This window comes from Hemitrygon akajei, chromosome 16 (assembly GCF_048418815.1).
Source record: "Hemitrygon akajei chromosome 16, sHemAka1.3, whole genome shotgun sequence".
In the NCBI taxonomy this organism is placed as follows: domain Eukaryota; kingdom Metazoa; phylum Chordata; class Chondrichthyes; order Myliobatiformes; family Dasyatidae; genus Hemitrygon; species Hemitrygon akajei.
In genome coordinates this window covers 29,076,009-29,096,978 of record NC_133139.1, presented here as the reverse complement: position 1 = coordinate 29,096,978, position 20,970 = coordinate 29,076,009, and the positions used below count along the sequence as shown (strand labels likewise).

The following is a 20,970-nucleotide window of genomic DNA, read 5'->3' as shown; positions in this document are numbered from 1 at the left end:
CACTCTGCCTTCTCTCTGGGGTTAGAATGCAACATGCCCCCGCAGGCCCTGTCTTCACTGCACCCCTTTTGAAGAATTTTAATATGCTTTCAATAGTTGTTTTTGGGCAGGTCACAGATTGCTCCCAGGACTGACGGATCTGCTCCTTGGTGACTGTAGAACAGGTATCGGGGTGGAAGATAAGATGAACTATCAGGTTTTATTAACCCTAATGTTAATAATAGGACATACATGGTAAATGGTAGGGCATTGAGGAATGCAGTAGAACAGAGTGATCTAGGAATAGTGGTGCATAGTTCCCTGAAGGTGGAATCCCATGTGGTTAGGGTGGTGAAGAAAGCTTTTGGTATGCTGGCCTTTATAAATCAGAGCATTGAGTATAGGAGTTGGGATGTAATGTTAAAATTGTACAAGGCATTGGTGAGGCCAAATTTGGAGTATTGTGTACAGTTCTGGTCACCGATTTATAGGAAATATGTCAACAAAATAGAGAGAGTACAGAGGAGATTTACTAGAATGTTACCTGGATTTCAGCACCTAAGTTACAGAGAAAGGTTGAACAAGTTAGGTCTTTATTCTTTGGAGTGTAGAAGGTTGAGGGGGGACTTGATAGAGGTATTTAAAATTATGAGGGGGATAGATAGAGTTGACGTGGATAGGCTTTTTCCATTGAGAGTAGTGGAGATTCAAACAAGAGGACTTGAGTTGAGAGTTAAGGGGCAAAAGTTTAGGGGTAACACGAGGGGGAACTTCTTTAATCAGAGAGTGGTAGCTGTGTGGAGTGAGCTTCCAGTAGAAGTGGTAGAGGCAGGTTTGATGTCTTTTAAAAAAAAAATTGGATAGGTATATGGACGGGAAAGGAATGGAGGGTTATGGGCTGAGTGCAGGTAGGTGGGACCAGGTGAGAGTAAGTGTTCGGCATGGACTAGAAGGGCCGAGATGGCCTGTTTCCGTGCGGTAATTGTTACATGGTTATATGGTTAATAAAAGCAAATGACGAGATTGTCTTCCTGCAGGATGTCACCTGGTGTGCACGATGGGCCGGGTGAATGAAGAATGCAATGGTTGCATCTGTGACCAGCACATCCTACTAGGGACGGTCCATTCTACTGATGGGTCACCTCTCATTGGCAGCAGAGTAGCCATGCTGGACCAGCCCCTGGTGACATTAACGACGACCGATCAGACGGGTTCTTTCCGGATCCCTGGAGTGTGCGCCCACACCCGGAACCGCGTGCTGGTCGAGCACAAAAAGTTTGCCCCTTCTGTATTCCAAGCTGTTCAGAACAGTACAGACACTTCAGTGATCAAGGCAACTCTCACGCGAGTGGGTCAGTAATCATCTCATACACTGCACTCATTGAGGCAAAGTAACCCCTGGTAACTCTTTCTTTCTAAACGGTCTGTGAGACACAGCAGCAAGTGATCATGATAGTTCAGCTCTTGGAATCATTCAGCTAATGTTTGGTTCATCTGTCTCTCACCTCCAGTCAGCCAGCATTACTCCATTTCCCTTCATGACTTTACAAAACAATAATCTGTCCAGCTTGCATGATTGTAGTCGAAGGAAACCGACTTGAACAGTGCTTTGTGTGTACCAAAGTACAGTAAAGTCCCTGAATAACTGTAGTTCTGGATATCTTATTCAGCCCGCTGTAAAATGTTCAAGATTTTAATTGGAAAACATCCTACAAAGGCCTGGAAAGGAGCCAGTGATGGAGAATGATTTTCATTTAGTGCCGTTGTGATCTGGGTGGTGCAAATAGGACTTGCTAAAGGAGAAATTAGATAAATACTTAAAGGACAATTTTGTAAGGTAATTGAGAGTGAGGATAATTGGAGGACTAGTGTAGACACATAGAGCCAGATAACTTCATTTATGACTCTGCTTCTGCAGAATCCAGGTCCAGAGATGTGGATCAAACGTGTAAAACTGTGTTTAGAGTTTATGTTTAAATAATCAGCCTTGAAATCTGCTCTTGAAATGCCATATGACTGTCTTAGTTTTGGGTGTGATTCCTCTAAGTTCTGATTGCTTTTCACTAACTCTCTGTCATGCCAACAGAAAGCCCTTACATCGTGAAACATCCAGGGAGTAAAGTGCGATTTGAAGATCAGCAGGTGACCTTCTGTTGCAAAGCCACAGGAGCTCCAAAACCACTCAAATATTTCTGGTGAGATTTTAAGATTTCATTCCTTCAGGTGTCTGACTGGGTGGGTTGTGGTGGGCGTTAGCCAATGTAGGATTTGATTTGAGTCTTTGACTGGATTTCAATCTGCATTTGACAATCTTTTTTTCTTTTATGCTTGTGATTGTGTTGTATAGCGTCTCGAATATAGCAGTGTACCTGTCATTCCAACAGAACTCCTACACCATCAGACCACAGACATTGGAGCTGAATTAGACGTAGGACGAAGACAGACAAGGACAGCTTGACCATGGGATTACCAATCCTGATTTAGAAATATATCATCATTAGATCTAAATCCTGGACCTCTCCTCACAAGAGAATTCTGGCAAACTGTGGCAGTTCAAGAAGCTGAGGGTAATCCAGGTTGCTGGACTTGCTGTTGAAGTGACATTGTGGGACAGCGGACTTCAGGATTGTGAATAACTGGAAAACAAAATCCCAAAGGCACTTTAGATTAAAAATATTACTTTTATTCCTTATAAAACATAACAACGATAGAAACAGATGTCACGACATATACTAGAGATATTAAACCTGATTTGATGTTTATTTGACAGTCAAGAATCATCGAATGAGGCAACAAAGACTCTGCTCTCTATTTGTACGTGGGGAGGACAGAACCATGATGACAACTGCTTGGCTCTTAACTTATTGTTGATACCTCATAATCCAGGATTTGAATATTTGATTTGAGCATTCCCCTTTGATTTTTACCCAGGTATCACAATGGGACACTCCTTGACACTAAGAATGAAGGTACTCTTGTGTTGAGGGACCTGAAGAGGTGGCAGGAAGGTGAATACTACTGTAACGTTACCAATGGGTTTGGTTCCATCCGATCAGCACCAGCAACCCTGACAGTTATAGGTGAGTAAACGGCATCTAACTATTAACTAACTGATTGTTGAAACTCTCAGTGCTGGGACCCTCTGTCCCTGTTACGCTGTGCACATAGTGCCAGGATCCTCATTCTCCATTACATCCCTCATTCAGTGCCGGGATCCTCATTCTCCATTGCATCCCTCATTCAGTGCAGGGATCCTCATTCTCCATTGCATCCCTCATTCAGTGCCGGGATCCTCATTCTCCATTACATCCCTCATTCAGTGCCGGGATCCTCATTCTCCATTGCATCCCTCATTCAGTGCCGGGATCCTCATTCTCCATTACATCCCTCATTCAGTGCCGGGATCCTCATTCTCCATTGCATCCCTCATTCAGTGCCGGGATCCTCATTCTCCATTGCATCCCTCATTCAGTTCTGGGATCCGCATTCTTCATTACATCCCTCATTCAGTTCTGGGATCCTCATTCTCCATTGCATCCCTCATTCAGTGCAGGGATCCTCATTCTCCATTGCATCCCTCATTCAGTGCAGGGATCCTCATTCTCCATTGCATCCCTCATTCAGTGCCGGGATCCTCATTCTCCATTGCATCCCTCATTCAGTGCAGGGATCCTCATTCTCCATTGCATCCCTCATTCAGTGCAGGGATCCTCATTCTCCATTGCATCCCTCATTCAGTTCTGGGATCCTCATTCTCCATTACATCCCTCATTCAGTTCTGGGATCCTCATTCTCCATTGCATCCCTCATTCAGTTCTGGGATCCTCATTCTTCATTACATCCCTCATTCAGTTCCGGGATCCTCATTCTTCATTACATCCCTCATTCAGTGCCGGGATCCTCATTCTCCATTGCATCCCTCATTCAGTGCAGGGATCCTCATTCTCCATTGCATCCCTCATTCAGTTCCGGGATCCTCATTCTCCATTGCATCCCTCATTCAGTTTTGGGATCCTCATTCTCCATTACATCCCTCATTCAGTTTTGGGATCCTCATTCTCCATTACATCCCTCATTCAGTTCTGGGATCCTCATTCTTCATTACATCCCTCATTCAGTTCTGGGATCCTCATTCTTCATTACATCCCTCATTCAGTGCAGGGATCCTCATTCTTCATTACATCCCTCATTCAGTGCAGGGATCCTCATTCTCCATTACATCCCTCATTCAGTTCTGGGATCCTCATTCTTCATTACATCCCTCATTCAGTGCAGGGATCCTCATTCTCCATTACATCCCTCATTCAGTTCTGGGATCCTCATTCTTCATTACATCCCTCATTCAGTTCTGGGATCCTCATTCTTCATTACATCCCTCATTCAGTGCAGGGATCCTCATTCTCCATTGCATCCCTCATTCAGTGCCGGGATCCTCATTCTCCATTGCATCCCTCATTCAGTGCCGGGATATACAGAGTCAGTGTTGGGGGCTCCAAATGGCAGTTACAGAGTTCATCTTATTTCTATCATCCTTAGGTTTGGCATCTCCTTTTGATTCTGCAGCTGTTGCCGCCTCTATAGTGCCTTCATTATCCGAAAATACAGACTGTATATATAAAGGTCCTATACTGGTTTCTGGTTGGCCGGGGATGAGGCTGAGATTAATCTCTCATTCCCAAGTCACCTGTGTACTGTTGCCTTGGCTCCTTTGTTCTTTCACATGATGTCCGGAGACAGAAGCACTAAACATGGGGAAGGGAATGAGACATCAGATGCCACTAAACAAGTTTCTGACATAACGGGTGATGCATCCTGCTATGTGACTGGTCTAACAGCTGCGTGCTTAATTTATAAACCACAGAATAGATTCACTCAGACAGCCTTAATAACGTGTTGATAACTTGGCCTATAAAATAGCACTCAGCTGGAATCATGCCCACAAACAATCTGAACTTCACAAAGCCCAGTCGCATTGTGGGGTTCCTTAGAATCCATGAATAGTTCAGGTTGAGGCCATTCAGCCTATTGTACGGTGCTGGTTACTGAACCTCCGATATAATGGTCATATACTGCGTTTCAGATGGTTCATTTTAATACTAGAGAACGTATACAGTACACAACCAGAAATTCTTACTCTTCACAGACATCCACGAAACAAGAAACCCCATAGAATCAATGATAGAAACATCAGCACTACGAAGACCCCCTCCCATCGTGCAAACAGCAGCAAAACCATCGACAAGCCCCCTCCTTCTCCTCCCACTTCTGCCAGAAAAAGCTCTCCCCCGCCCCATAGAAAAATACGTAAACATTTTTCACAAGCTCACTTCTCAGAGACTTGATCACAGTACCAATTAATGGCCCCAGTTCTGTTCCGTGGATGTGATGCTAAACACTGCTCTATTGGCCATCTCGAATTGACATTAAAGGTTTCACAAGAATACTTGAAAGAAGAGCAAGCCAGTTCTCTCCCGTGTCCAGTTTGATATTTATATTGATTTACATCTCGAGCAACCTCACAAAAGCAATTGTTATTACATTTCTGCGTGGGATCTTGAAGTGAACAAATTTACTGCTGCATTTCTCTAGTGTTTATGTCAATATAAAAGAATAAACAACTCTTTAGTTGTAAACAGCTTGAAGAAAAGTTATGAAAAGTACAATATAAATGCAAATCTTTTTTGTTTTATTTCTCCTATAAAAACAGAACTGGAAACCTCAGCAGGTCAGGCAGCATCTGTGGAGAGGGAAATGGGTAAAGTTTCAAGTCGATGGATTTTATTCAGTCTTAGAGAAAGATAGAAATGAAGGATGCTCTAAGTTGCAGAGGATGAGGAGAGATGGAGGGAACACGGGGAATGTTCACATTAGGGTGGAGATCAAGAGAGATCTAATGATCTGAATGATTGACGATGGGAGAGTGGTGAAGTCGTGTTAAAATGCAACTCATCTCTCCGGGGGGAGGTGTAAATATAAAGAAATATACCAAAACCACAAACCAAGTGATACAAAACCCTGCAGTTGTTAAAAATCTGAAATGAGCAAGAATGCCAGTTGCACTCAAAAGATCAGGCACAGCCTGCAGAGAGAGGGCCTAAGACTTTTCATCAGTTTTTGAAACTAACTTAAAAAGGATGAATTTGTTGAGACAGCGCATTAAACCACCCCATTACGCGGACTAACTATTCAGTCAGTTGTACTGTGAATCTGGGGTTCATTCAGTAGCTGTGCAGGGATTGTTTGTGTTAAGCTGTTAATCAGTTTCATACACCACAAACACTACTCTCCAAGTGGCTGCATTTGACTGCATGAGATCCGTGCTCCAGAAGCCACTGGCACGAGCCCAACATAAAGACAATCTGTTACATTTAAACTGAGTCGCAGTTGCTGGAGGAGGCACCAGGCTTTGAGTAATCTGCCACTTCCTCATTATTATTAACAATCTTGTCAGGCCGCTGCTTCCTGTTAATTAATCTTGCACTTGCAGTTTGGCTTTTTTTCTCAAGTAAGGAGTATAAACAGTAGTAGGCCATTCTGCCCCTTGTGCTTGCTCTGTCACTCAATATGATCGTGGTTGGTCACTGTCACTGTAGTAACCAACTATCACTACCACCCACATCCTGTGATTGCTTTAATATTTAAGCACCTATTGACTAGTTTATGTCTTTAGTGTATTTGGAAATGAGTCTCCACAGAGAATTACAAAGATATACTCTCCTCCTGTGAAGAAATCTCTCATTATTTTTGACCTGAATGATCTTTATTTTGAGATAAGGACATCTGGTTCTGGGCACCCAGCCGGGGAGCCATCTACCATTTGACACTTCTCAAAGAAATTATGTCTCACCTCTTTAAAGTGAATAGATTTGTACTGACACCTCATTTTATCCCCATTACCAGGAATCAGTCTGGAACATTCACAATACTCCTTCCATTGCTTGTGAGGAAATTATACCTGAAACAATGTTCCACAGGCAGTCTCTTGAGGACCCTGTAAAACTGGAGGAACACATCCTGAACCTTCTACTTGGAGCTTCTTGGTGTAAAGACTAACACACAGTTTGCCACCCTAATTGCATGCCTCTGCCTTTCAGTCATTCTCGAACTAGGTTTTCCTCTTCTCCGTTGTAAAGTCAACATTCCCAGTAATTCTCCGTTCGGTTTCACATCTATTACCATCCAATGGATTAAAATTTTTTTTTAAAATAATCCCTGCACTCATCAAGTAAACTTGAACTTTAAAACAGTGGATGTACTGTAGGTGGATTTCAGTAAGGCTCCCCATGCAAGGAAGTTAGGAGACATGGGATCCAAGGATACTTTGCTTTGTAAATCCAGAATTGTCTTGCCCACAGAAGTTAGTTGTAGATGGGTCATATTCTGCATGGAGGTCGGTGACCAGCGGTGTCCCTCAGGAATCTGTTCTGGGACCCCTCCTCTTTGTGATTTTTATAAATGGCCTGGATGAGGAAGTGGAGGGATGGGTTAGTAAGTTTACTGATGATACAAAAGTTGGTGGTGTCGTGGATAGTGTGGAGGGCTGTCAGAGGTTACAGTGGGACATCAGTAGGATGCAGAACTGTGTTAAGAAGGGGCAGATGGAGTTCAACCTAGGTAAGTGTGAAGTAGTTCATTTTGGTAGGTCGAATTTGAAGACAGAATATAATATTAATTGTAAGACTCTTGGCAGTGTGGAGGATCAGTGAGATCTTGGGGTCCGTGTCCATAGGACACTCAAAGCTGCTGTGCAGGTTGACAGTGTTGGTGTATGGTGTGTTGGCCTTCATCAACCATGGGATTGAGTTCAAGAGCCGTGAGGTAATGTTACGGCTTTATAAGACCTTAGTTAGACCCCACTTGGAGTATTGTGTTCAGTTTTGGTCACCTCACTATAGGAAGGATGTGGAAACTATAGAAAAGGTGCAGAGGAGATTTGCAAGGATGTTGCCTGGATTGGAGAGCATGCCTTATGTGTATAGGTTGAGTGAACTTGTCTTTTGCTCCTTGGAGTGAAGGAGGATGAGAGGTGACCTGATAGAGGTGTATAAGATGATGAGGGGCATTGATCGTATAGATAGCCAGAGGCCTTTTCCCAGGACTGAAATGGCTAACAAGAGGGGGCATAGTTTTAATGTACTTGAAAGTAGGTACAGAAGGGATGTCAGAGTTAAGTTTTTCACATAGAGAGTGGTGAGCGCGTGGAATGGGCTGCCAGCAACGGTGCTGGAGGCGGATACAACAGGGTCTTTTAAGAGACTCTTAGATAGGTATATGAAGCTTAAAAAAAATAGAAGTCCATGCAGTAGGGAAATTCTTTTGCAGCTTTTAGAGTAGGTTACATGGTTGGCACAACATTGTGGGCTGAAGGGCTTGTAACATGCTGTAGTTTTTTTTACGTTCTATGTTTAATGAAGAAGAACACCACATAGTCCTCCCAGCTAGTACATGAGGAAATAAGTGTGAACTATCTCGGTCGGGTGCTGCCTGGATCTGGGGGGTAGTGGCTAGCTTCACCTGCAGTGGAACAGCAATAAAATGGTGAATTCCAAACCAGCTGTCACACTGGCCCCCTAATCTCAGCTGTTCTTGGCCACATACAGGAGCAATAAGAGATGGGAGGAGAATTAGGCCATTTGGCCCATCGAGTCTGCTCCGCTATTTCATCATGGCTGATCTGTTTTTTCTCTCAGCCCCAATTTCCAGCCTTTCCCCCCATCCCTTCATGACCTGACCATATAAAATTATACATTCCTGTGATCTTTCAAGAACGTGATGCAGAAGGAACTGTTTATTTCACCTTTCAATTGTCTTGTGTTTCATATGCAAGCAGGACTTCTTACTATTACTCAGCATCTCCTCCCACCCCCCCCCCCCCACCCCTCTGTGAGGTTTACTTCAGACACAACTGGGACTAACTTAGATTGCGCTCATTATTAAGCTGATGTTTGTGGAATCCTGTTGTGCCCAAATTATCTGATGAAATTATGTTTTGTTATCTGTAAGGCACTTTGGGATGAGTTTCCATTGGAACCTCAGAGAATACGGAGCATGGAGAGAAATCAAGTGATACACTTATGGACATTTATTCCATTCCTTCAGCTGCTTCACTCCCTGAGGGGAAGGTGCTCATACACGGGTAGGCAGTTCCACCATTTAGACTCTGTGACAGGGACGGACAGGCCAGCTCAGACAGTGTGCGACCCAAAGGGGATCTTTGTCTCCACACACTGCTGCTCAAGATGGTAGATTCTACCATTCTCCGGCGTCTTGTGTGAGGTTCTGGTCCAGACTGGAGTGGCACTGAATCACGTAAAGGTGTAGCCTGACTAACAATGGCCAGCATTTTGTGTGTGTTCCTTCCCTAGTCGACTGTAATAGGGCGACAGATGTGTAACTGATAATCTGATAACTTTATTGGCGCAGTTACTTGAACTAGCAGTTACAGATTTTAAAATCCAAGTTCCAGTTTGCCATAGTGGGATTTGAATTTGCATTTTACCATATGATTGACCTCATCCCCGAGTTACCTGACCAGTAACTCTCTGCTTTCTCTCCTTGCTCATCCTGCAAAACAAAATCTATCTTTGTTACTCATGTTTTATCTTTTTACACCCATATCCTTTCATCTGCCTCTGCCCTACAGCCTCTGCCCTCGCATTTTTACCTCGAGGTTTACAGGGGTAAAAGATGGAGGAGCTGCTGGAAGCCAGTCAGACTTTGACCTCTGTGGCCATTACAACTTACAATTCACTGTGTTTACTTATTTATCGAGATACAGCGTGGAATAGGTCTTTCTGGCCTTTCAAGCCGTGCTGCCCAGCAATCCCCCGATATAGTCCTAGTCCAATCACAGGACAACTTACGATGATCAATTAACCTACCGACCGGCAGGTCTTTGGACTGGGGAGGAGACCCATGCGGACAGGCAGCGGCGGGAATTGAACCTGCACTGTAAGGTGTTGTGCTGACCACTACATGAGTTCAGATAGCACCAGGCAGAACAGATGAGGAATAAAGCTACAAACAAAAGTATGGACACTGCCTGAGCTACCGAGAGTTTCCAGCAGTTTTTTTGTCTTTATTTCAGCTTTGCAGCATCTGCAGTTACATTTTATTTTCAAGAAGTGAAGACATAACTCTGTGGCCAGCAATTGTCAGCGGTCTTGTATACATAGATGCTGGACCAGGCCGTGGTTCAACCAATCTTAGTCCTTGTTATTAAAATGCCCCGGGCTGTGTCGCTGCACATCAATTTAACATGGGAGAGGCTCAAAGGGAACTTCAGATTGTTTCACATAAATGGCTATATAAAATTTCCCAGTGAGTCCACCAGAGAACAAAATACAAGCAAAAATAACTGGTTTCAGGATGTTGACAGATGCGTAAGTTCTTGCCAATATAGAACAAAGTGCACTTGTAGCAAAATAAGGAGCTTGGAAGAAGGTGGAGCTGCTACTGCAGTACTCCGGGTGGCTATGTTGGCGTTTATGGAGAAGACTTAAGATATTTCTTAGTTATGAACAGTTGCAATATTAGAGGCACGTCAAACTCACAATAGTTTTCCTGAGGGTAAGTGGTGTGGCTGGGGAATGACCCAGAGCAAGAAAACCCGATCATTACCTGCTGCTTTGTCAGACGTTCAGCTGATGGGAGGCTGGCTGGAAGGTAGAAGGATTTCCAAGCAAGAGCCAGAATGTGAAATCTTCCCTCAACAGCAGCTCCTAGTGAGTGCTGCCAGTTCAGAGTAAGCTAAGAATGATTTGCGTCTTGCAACCACTGATTATCCTGAATAACTTTGCAGAGAATGAAGCGCTTATAAATATGCTTATTGTTATGGTGTGAAAAATTCGCATTCCAATTTATGCGAGGCAATTTTCCAAATATAACAACCTATGAAGTCCAATAACAGACCAGAAATTAGATCCATTTATGTTTGTTTTTCTGAAGAATGTAAGAAACAGTAGCAAGAGGCTATTCAGTAACATTATTATTAATCTGATTTTGGCCCAAGCTGCACTCTCCTGCCCGTTTCTCATAAAGCTTGATTACGTATAACCTTCACCCACCCCCAAAAAAAACACACACAACTACATCCATAGACCAAAAATCTATCTACCTCCACCATGAATGAATTCAGTAACTCCTTCTCAGTGGCCTGTGATAGAGGGTATTCTAAAGATACACAGTCTCTAAGTGAAGGAATTCTTTTAATCTGTACCTTTAGTTAGAGAGTCCATATTCTGAAACAATGTCTAGATCTAGACTTTCTCATGGGGAAATATCATCTCAGCATCTATTGTGTCAAACCCCTGAGAAGCTTCTAAACACATACAAGTACAGGCCAAGCTTTCCTCTCGAAACAACTCTTCCGTCCCAGGACTGAACTTAATGAACCTTCTCCGAACTATTTCCAATACATATATGTCCATCATTAAATAAGGAAACCAAAACTATGCACAGTCCTCCAGGTGCGGTCTCATCAACAGCCTCGAAAGTTGAAAGCAGACTTTTATATTTTTATTCTACCTGCTTTATAGTAAAGGACAACATTCTGCTTGTGTTCCCAAATGCTGTTAAATCTTTGTACTAACTTTCTATCTTTCAAAGACAGAAATCTTCTGTCCTTACCCGGTTTGACCTGTGTGTCTCCCTGCTCAGGGTGGACAATGAATACTGGCATTCCTGATAACATTCACGTTCCCGAAAGGAGTAACTGAAACAGAAAGCACAATGGCATCTAAATCCCTCTAGGCAGCAGCACTTTGCTGTACTCTCCATTTAAGTGATATCCTGCTTTTCTATGCGCCCTGGCCATTTTAGAAGCTACACTTGCAAATATCTAATCAGCCAATCATATGGCAGCAACTCAGTGCACAAATGCATGCTGCCATGGTCAAGAGGTTCAGTTGATGAATGACATTTTCTTAAATGTTGGCTCAGACATTTCCAAATCAATAAATGCTGATGGTACAGTGTGGAAGAGAGGTAGGAATATAAACAATATAGTTAGGAAAATGCAGGCAGCTACTAATGAAGCAGAGGAACGGGAAAGTCAGTAACTGCAAAGACTCGAGTTACTTGTTTTTCTGAAAGGAACATTACAACCACCATTGACCACAAGTTATACAGTAACAAGAGTCTTAAACAGTGGTAAAGTTTCTAGGTACGTGGATGGATACAAGGCTAACATGGAAAGTGCATGTGAGTAAAATTCTAGAGAAGTGTAAAAATGTCTTTAATGTGCTCAGGTGATTGGGGTGCAAGTAGGAAGTCACTTAAACAAATGTATATTGCTTTAATCAGATCTGTCTTTGATTATGGACGTGTTGCTTGTGGGTCACCTCACCAGAAGTCTTAACGCTCCTAGATAAAGTTCAAACTCAAAGCACTGAAATTATGTTGTGGTGAGATTATATCATCCCCATTTTCGGCACTACTGGCAGAAATGGGTGAAGTACTTTTACATCTGCACAGGTTACAGTAGCAGTGGTTTATTGGGTTCATTTAAAAGGACAGAGTTGTTCATCCAATACTGGCAACATTAATAGAGTGTTGGGAGCAGTGTATTCGTAAGGTCTTCAGTTTGGGTGGATGGGAAATGAATGGACACAAAATCTTGGATTGTTGAATGGTGCCAATGTACCCTTTTCTGTCACACCCCCCTTCGTTTTCCCTTTGCCTGCGGCTGATTTAAGCCTTCAAGAAAAGATCAAAAAGAAGATTGGTTGCATATTAGTGGCACAGGAAGTTCAGCAATGTATGTGAGGTAGATATGGTTTCTTACATATCTACAGAGATGGTTCAAAAGACCCAGTGTGTTTCTATTAATGTTCCAAAGTTTCAGGTGTCTGTTAAGAAAAGATTATCAGTATTCATGTCTGAGGTGGTTGCTATCATTTTAGCCTTGAAGATGTGCTATGATTATGTTTTTCTGAGCTCTGATTTGTTCTCAGTTTTGACATTTATTAAAACAGGTATTTAATATTGTAGGCCAGATATTCTTCTTGAGGTTGCAGGGCCAAGGCCCTCGTATCCATTTCTTTCGGGTTCCTGCCCACGTTGGGTTTGAAGGAACATTGCAGTCTCGTACACAGGATCTCCCAGGCTGAGTTTATTCACTGTCTGCTACCCTTTTTTTTCCAAGTTACATCACAGCTGTTTGCTGAGCCTGTATCTTGCAGCACCGCAGGGCACGGGAGTTGATTAGCGCACAAGATAATGTGGAAAGTGCCTCTCAGCCCAATGGGACTTGGCTGCCATTGAAAATACTCTGAGCTTGGAGGATTCAATGTGACAGTGGCACAGGAGCTGTGAGCTATGCAGCTCCTGACAGGAACCCTTTTATAGCAGCTCACCTTTTTCATGCTAACATTTTTATTTTACCCGGTTTCTCAGGTTTTTGCTGAGGTGGCAACCAGGCATTTAACTTGTAGTACACCTATAAAAGGGATGAGGATCACTTTCTGGACTGCTGACTTTGGCTGAAGCTAAATATTAGCCAGAAGCTGAAGAGGGTGACGTGGGTGTGGAACAAGCTGCCAGCAGAAGAGGTGGATGTGGTTTCAATTTCAACATTTAAGAGAAATTCGGATAAATACGTGGATGGGAGGGGGGTTGGAGGGCTCTTTTCCAGGCGTGGGTGGGGGGGGGGACTGGGCGGAGTAATAGATCGCATGGATTAGATGGGCTGAAGGGCCTGTTTCTGTGCTGTAGCGCTCCATGGTTCTATGACAAAGATAAGAGCTTCCAAGGTTCTCTTCAAAAACGCCAGGAGACTATTCGTAATCCAGCACCCTCTTCTTCGCAGAACCATGGAGAATAAGGGAGATAGCATATTTAAAAAAAAACAGAAACTTTTGTGGATCATATGGAGGCTTAAGAGTTCAATAGGAAAGCCTCTTCCCCTTAGTGCAGGGGTTAGGAGCCAAGGGGAGATACCAGTTATGATAATTAAAGGACGAGGGGAGATAAGGAAACACATTTTTCCATCCATACAATAGAAAGGAAATGCCAGAGGATTAGTGCTGGAAACCCTTTTCTCAAATGGTGTGGTCATAATGGGCTGAATAGACTCCTTTGATGCACTTTTTTGATGATCCACATTGCTTCGTGTACAGAATGAACTTTGGAAATCCTCGTTGTTCTATAGGCAGTTTGCCTGGTGTTATCAAATTCCTTTAAGGACAGCTTCTATTCCACTGTTACTTAATTCTTAAACAGATCTCTTGTACGATAAGTTGGACTCTTGACCTCACCCTCTACCTTAATGATCCTGCACTTTATTGTTTACCTGCACTACACCTTTTTCAGTAGCTACCACATTTCATTCTGTGCTGTTCGTTTTACCTTATTCCAGCTCAATGTTCTGTGTAATGATTTTGTTCTGTATAAACAGTGTGCAAGACAAGCTTCTCCCTGTATCTTGGTATATGCGACAATAGTAAACTTGGCCCACCATGCCTGTGCCAGCTCCTAATGCTTTTCCCCTTCAATCCTGTTTTATTAAACTTTTTAAAATCTGTGCAGATCCCCCTTGAGAATTTATTAAATTTGTGTCTTTTACCCTTGAGGAAGAATATTACATTGGAGAAGGGGAAATTACAAGAGTATTAGACGGGAGCTTGGCAGAGTTAATTTGGAACTGCTCTGTTTGGGCAGGTTCACATCTGACATGTGGAGGGTGTTTTAAAGATGAGCCGGGCAGGTACGTTCCAGTCAGAAGGAAGGACAAGGATGGCTAAGTAAAGTAATCTTGGATGTCAAGAGAAGTGATGAGCTATATCAAGATGGAAAAGGAACCATATGTAAGGATTAGGATGATAAAATTGAATGGTCAAGAAAAGTCCTTGGCAAGAAGGATTAAAGAGAATCCCAGGGCATTCTACGCATTAATCAAGAGCAAGAGGATAACTAGGTTTGACAACTCAAGGATAAAAAGAATTACCTTGTGCTTGGAGGCAAGGAGTTGGGTGACATCCTAAATGAGTACATTGCATCCATATTAATCAAGGAGACGGACATGGAGGGTAGTAAGATCAGTGTGGAGCATGCTGATATGGTAAGGCATTTTGAGAAGAAATCTTGAAGAGCATTAGGGTGGAAAAGTCCCCCTAGGGATGATGGCATATACCCTTGGTTACGGAGGACAGCAAGAAAAGAGATGACTGGGGCCTTGACCAAGATCTTCTTGTCCTCTCTTGCCACAGGTCCTGTGGGACTAGCAAGGAGCCAATGTTTTTCCAATATTGAAGTATAACCGTGGGAACTATAGACCTGTGAGTCTCATTTCAGTGGTAAGGAAGATACTGGAGAGGATTCTTAGGGATAGGATTTATGAGCATTTGGGACAATTAGCATGACTTTGTGTGGGGTAAGTTGTGCCTTACTAACTTGACTGAGTTTTTCGAGGTGGTAACAAAGGTGACTGATGAAGGTAGGGCTGTGGGTGTTATCCACATGGATATTAATAAGGCATTTGACAAGGACCCTCGTGGCAGATTGGCACAGCCCTGCGTGTTTGAAGGTTTATCACAAACCTGCTCAGCTGATCAATTAGCAAGAGCAAAATTAGAGCAGCACCACTCACGATGCAGTCCTTTGACCCGAAATGTTGACATTTGCTCTCGTCCCACAGCTCCTGCCTACCACGCTGAGGTCCTCCAGTAGATTACTTTTCACCCCTAAGTTCTGGAACTTCCTCCCTAAATCTTCTGCCCACCTAATGCTCTTTAACTCCTTGTCCTTTCATGAAGAATATGGTCATTTGTCCTAATGCCAGTGTTTGAGTGCATGCTGCCCTGTGGAGTCCCCTGAAATGTGTTGTATGTTCACCTTTGTTGCTAAGTGGCCTGTTTGCCAGCTGCAAATGCTTTGACCCTAATCTCTTTGTGCTTGTATCTCTTTTTTTCCTCAGCCAAAGGACAACCAAATTGTAAGTCAGAACCAGTGGAGCACTTCATCAAACTTCCCGAGGACTGCTTCCAGCCCGCTACCAATTCCTTCTACTACAACGTCGGCAAGTGTCCCAGTGTTGGTTGTGCTGGCAATTTGAACAACAAGTTCCAGTGTAAGGACGGTACCAGCTACTGCTGTGGGGTGAAGCGGATGAAGCGCAAGGAGATCGCTTGCCAGGGATACACCCTCCCTGTCAAGGTGGTAACCAAGTGCGGCTGCAAGAGGTGCACGGAGCCCAGAGTGCTGATCCGAGGGCAGGCAGTGGCAGCGGATAATGGGGAGCCCCTCCGGTTCGGACAGATCTTCATCGGGGGTGAGCACGTCGGCCTGACTAGCTACAAGGGGACCTTCACCGTTCAGGTGCCTCACGAGACAGAAAGGCTCGTTGTGCAGTTTGTGGACAGGCTGGGCAAGTTTGTGGACACGGTTAAAGTCTTGCCCTTTGACCGCAGGAGTGGTGCGGTGTACTACACGGTTAAACTGATGAGAAGGTCAGAAACAATCGAAGTTGATTCCCGTAAAGGCATCACCATACCTCTGGGGGAAATGGAAGGGGAGGACACCATTGGGGAGATTAACATTCCACCCAATTCCTTCCATCGAAGAAACGGGGAGAGCTACAGTGGAAAGGTCAAAGCTAGTGTGACCTTTCTGGACCCCAGGAATATCAGTCTGGCCATGACGGCTTCGAGCGACCTCAGGTTTGTGGACAGTGAGGGCAACGCCCAGCCACTGAGAACCTATGGCATGTTTTCAGCAGACTTCTGGGAGGAGGCGTCTAACCAGCCTCTGGATGTGGCTGGAGCGCAGGTGTACCTGGACGCAGCCAGCGTCAAGATGCCGGAGCACATTCAGAAGATGAAGCTCTGGTCACTGAATCCAGACACCGGTTTCTGGGAGGAGGAGAGCCTCTTCCACGCTGAGAAGAGGAAGCGGAACAAGCGCGAGGAGAGGACGTTCCTGATCGGCAACATGGAGATCCGGGAGCGGCGGCTGTTCAACCTGGACGTTCCCGAGAGCAGGCGCTGCTATGTTAAAGTTCGGGCCTACATGAGTGAGAAGTTCCTGTCTGGAGAGCAGTTGGAGGGAGCGGTGGTTTCGCTGATTAATCTTGAGCCGCTGCCCGGCTATAAGGCCAACCCTCGGGCCTGGGGGCGTTTTGACAGTGTAATAACCGGGCCCAATGGAGCCTGCCTCCCCGCCTTCTGTGACGCCGACCGGCCGGATGCCTACACTGCTTACGTCACAGCCACTCTTGGTGCCGAGGAGCTGGAAGCCGCTGCCTCAAGCCCTAAGATGAACCCCAATGTGATTGGGGTATCTCAGCCCTTCCTGGGCAAGCTGGACTACAGGAGGACCGACCACGATGACAAGCAGCTGAAGAAAACGGCCTTTAGAATCAACCTTCCCAAGCCCAACGCAAACAACATTGACGAAACCGATGGGCCGATATATGCATATCAGAACATGAGGGACTGCGAGAACGCCCCGGTCTCGGCCAACCACTTCAGGTTTTACAAAGTGGAGAAGGACAAGTATGAATACAACGTGGTTCCTTTTGAGGAGAATGACTTGACCAGCTGGACCGGTGACCACCTCGCCTGGTGGCCAAACCCACAAGAGTTCCGTGCCTGCTACATCAAGGTCAAGGTAAATGGACCAGTGGAGGTCATGGTGAGGTCGCGAAATTACGGCGGCACTCACCCAGCGACGACGGGGCAGCTGTACGGGATCCGCGACTCCCGCAGCGTCCACGACCTGGTCAGGGCCAACGTTTCGTCGGCTTGCGTCGAGTTCAAGTGCGGTGGCATGCTGTTCGACCAAAGCGCAGTGGACCGCACTCTTGTGACGCTGATACCCCAGGGCAACTGCCGCCGAACTGCAATTAACAGCCTGTTGCAGGAGTACCTGCGCAGGCACCCGCCATTGGCCGTGAACAACGACACGTCAGCATTTAGCATGCTGGCCCCCGTTGACCCTTTGGGCCACAATTATGGCATCTACACAGTGACGGACCAGAACCCCAGGGTGGCCAAGGAGATCGCCATTGGCCGCTGCTTTGACGGCACCTCGGACGGCTTTTCCCGCGAGATGAAGGTGAACATAGGCAATGCACTGACCTTCAGCTGTCAGGAGAAGCCTGTGACCCGCCAGAGTCTCTTCCAGCGCCTCCAGAACTCTCCGACTGAGACCATAGCAGAAATTGGTGCGGAAATGAGGAGAATGGTCCAAACACGACCCGTGCAGTCACGGATTGTGCCCTACCCCTTGGGGCAAAGGAATCGCAGGATCCGGGGAAATGATCAGAGGAGCAGAGAAGCCCGGCAGTAGACAGCATGGACTTTCCTTGACCCTGAATTGGCAGCTCAATTGTAAAATCTGTACATACTGAACTCTATAGTGACTGCAGCTTGTTTTCCAAGTGACTTTTTATATATTTTGAGTCAAGAAGTGAAGAATTCTACAACAGTGGACACAGTCAAGGAAGATCACACCCAATTGTGAAACGTGAACCCTTCATTGTGATACCTCTCTGGCTGAAGTTTCATCCTTTCTCTTCTGGGATCCTGGTCTGAACAAAAGCATAAACTAATGGACTGGGGGGTTTTGATTCAAGATTCAAGACTGTTGATTAATGTCATTTCCTGTACACAAGTGTAAAGGAGAACAAAATAATAATTGCTACTCCAAATCTGATGCAGCACAAAAAAAATCCCACAAAAGATAAAGAACACGGTAAAAATATTTAAAAAACACAATAAATATAAATACATAAGATAGCTTTTAAACAGATTGATTGTATTTTCAGAAAGTGACACTAGGCACAGGGGTGTCCGTACATGAGGTGACTAAAGCAAATGATAAAGCAGTGATGTTTGGGGGTGTGGAGGGGTGGGTTAGTGGGTGGAGGCATTGATCGGCCTTACTGCTTGGGGAAAGTAATTGTTTCTGAGTCTGGTGGCCCTGGTGTGGACGCTACATAGCCTCCTCCGTGATGGGAGTGGGGCAAACAGTCCGCGAGCAGGGTGGTTGGGATCCTTCATGATGTTACTGGCCCTTTCCTGGCATCTTTTTGTATATATGCCCTTTGGCGGGTAGGCTGGTGCCGGAGATGGGTTGGGCAGTTTTGACTACCCGTTGTAGGGCCTTCCTCTGTGCTGTGATGCAGTTTCCGTACCAAGCAGAGATGCGTTTTGCTAGGATGCTTTCTCCTGTGCATATGTAGAATGACGTGAGTATGGATGTGCATAGTCCAGCTCTCTTCAGCTTCCTCAGAGCTTTCCGGACTGTATAGGATGTGTCCTGGGATCATGAGAATTTGTGTGTGATGTGCACTCCCTGGAGTTTGAAACTGCTTGTAGTTTCCACCGCTGTGCTGCCGATGTAAAGAGGGGTGTGAGTGGAGAGAGTTCTCCTGAAGTTGTTAACCATCCCCTCTGTCTTCTTAACATTATAGAAGAGGCTATTTGCCTGGCGCTAGTCCTCGAGCTCTTCCATCTCCTCTCTGTAGGCCGTCTCATCGTTGTTAGTGATCAGCCCCACCACTGTCATGTCATCGGTGAACTTGACAATGTAACAATGCTATGGCGTCTGTCAGTAAGCATACTCGTGAGTGTCCAGGCATGGAGCTTGTGATATGTACCATTATCAGCTGTTCAAAGCACTTCTTGACAATTGGTGTCAGTGCCACTGGGCGGTGGTTGTTTAGTTCTGAAGGTGTAGAGTTTCTTTGGGTGGCTGATTTGAAGCACATGGGGACAGCAGCTTAGGTGAGTGAAGTGTTGAAGATGTCCGTGAAGACGCCACGCTCCCCGAGTACTCAGCCAGGGATGTTGTCTGGCCCAGTGCCTTATGGGGGTTGACTCTCTGCAAAGTCCTTCTCACATCTGCTTCTGATCCAGACAGCGGCTGCTCTCCTGGGAGGGGCGTAGCTTTCTTGGACGCTGTTGTGTTGCATGCCTCGAGGCATGTATAGAAGTTGTTTAGGGCGTCAGGGAGGGCAGTGTCACTGGTACAGTCCACGGTGTTTTTCCTGCATAGTCAGCCACATACATCAGAGTTTGTTATCAGGCAGGTATTCCTGAATTTTCAGTGTGTAGGTAGTTGCCCTCTTGATGCCTGAGATGAGGTTTCTCCTGGTTGCTCTGCCACTGGACCTGACAGTAATGTCCTGGGGTCTAAGTAGGCAGCGCACCTTTGCGTTCGGCCAGGGCTTCTGGCCGGCCGTGGGGTGACCCTTCCTGAGGTACCAACACCATCTACAAGCTTACTGATGTAGCCGGTAACAGATGAGGCGTATTCCTCGAGGTCTGAGTCTTCTTCATTTGTGACGGGCTCCTTGAGCATAGGCCATACAGTGTAGGTCTTCTTGGCTGGTTTCTCCATTTTCAAAAGAGGTCAGTACACTGGGATTAACATTATGGAGACGTGGCCAAGAGGCCAAGATGAGGGTGTGGGGTGGCTTTGTATAAGCGTGGTCCAGTCTATTTGTTCCCTAACGGCCACGGTGATGTGCTGCTGGAATTTGGGTAAAATGTCCTGCAGCTTAACGTGACTGAAGCCTCCTGTAATTATGAAGAGACGAGGTGGTCAGGGGTTTCTGCGTGACCTGAAGCCAGAGGGTGGGTTATGTGGGGAAGGGGTTAGAGAGACCATCTCAAGCTGCTCTGTGGTGGAGCTGATGCTGCAGCTCAGGACAGAGTGGTCTTGCTCTGTTCAGTGCGATGCTTCTCAGCAGTGGCTGGGCGTGGGGGGTGGGGGTTAGTGCCTCTGGTGAGTTATTGTTAGAGTGATCTGGTGGTATACTAAACAGTGGTACTGGATTTATGGTGGAGGGCTTCCCGACCTACCATAGACTCCTACCATTAACCGGGGGCCAGCTGACCCCAGGTTGGGAACCCTTGGCTTAAAGGAAGGCAGTTGAAATCCTGCCAAGAGCAGTCAGAGAATTCAATCCTGTTTACTTCAAAACCTGTCAATAAGTAATGAGTATCGAAAGCAATCAGGCTGCCCAAATAAAGATATAGAATGAAACCT

At 45.3% G+C, this 20,970-nt stretch overlaps 1 protein-coding gene across 1 annotated transcript in view; it reads left to right on the top strand.

Annotated features, from left to right (window-relative positions):
- cilp2 (cartilage intermediate layer protein 2) overlaps nt 1–18,717 on the top strand; it is a 50,245-nt gene extending 31,528 nt beyond the window's left edge. The window contains exons 6-9 of the mRNA XM_073068565.1: nt 1,017–1,331; nt 2,066–2,174; nt 2,911–3,059; nt 15,893–18,717. Coding sequence (XP_072924666.1) covers nt 1,017–1,331; nt 2,066–2,174; nt 2,911–3,059; nt 15,893–18,264 — 2,945 coding nt within the window. The 3' untranslated portion in view covers nt 18,265–18,717. The remainder of the gene's footprint in view (nt 1–1,016; nt 1,332–2,065; nt 2,175–2,910; nt 3,060–15,892) is intronic.
- Nucleotides 18,718–20,970: the final 2,253 nt, after the last annotated feature.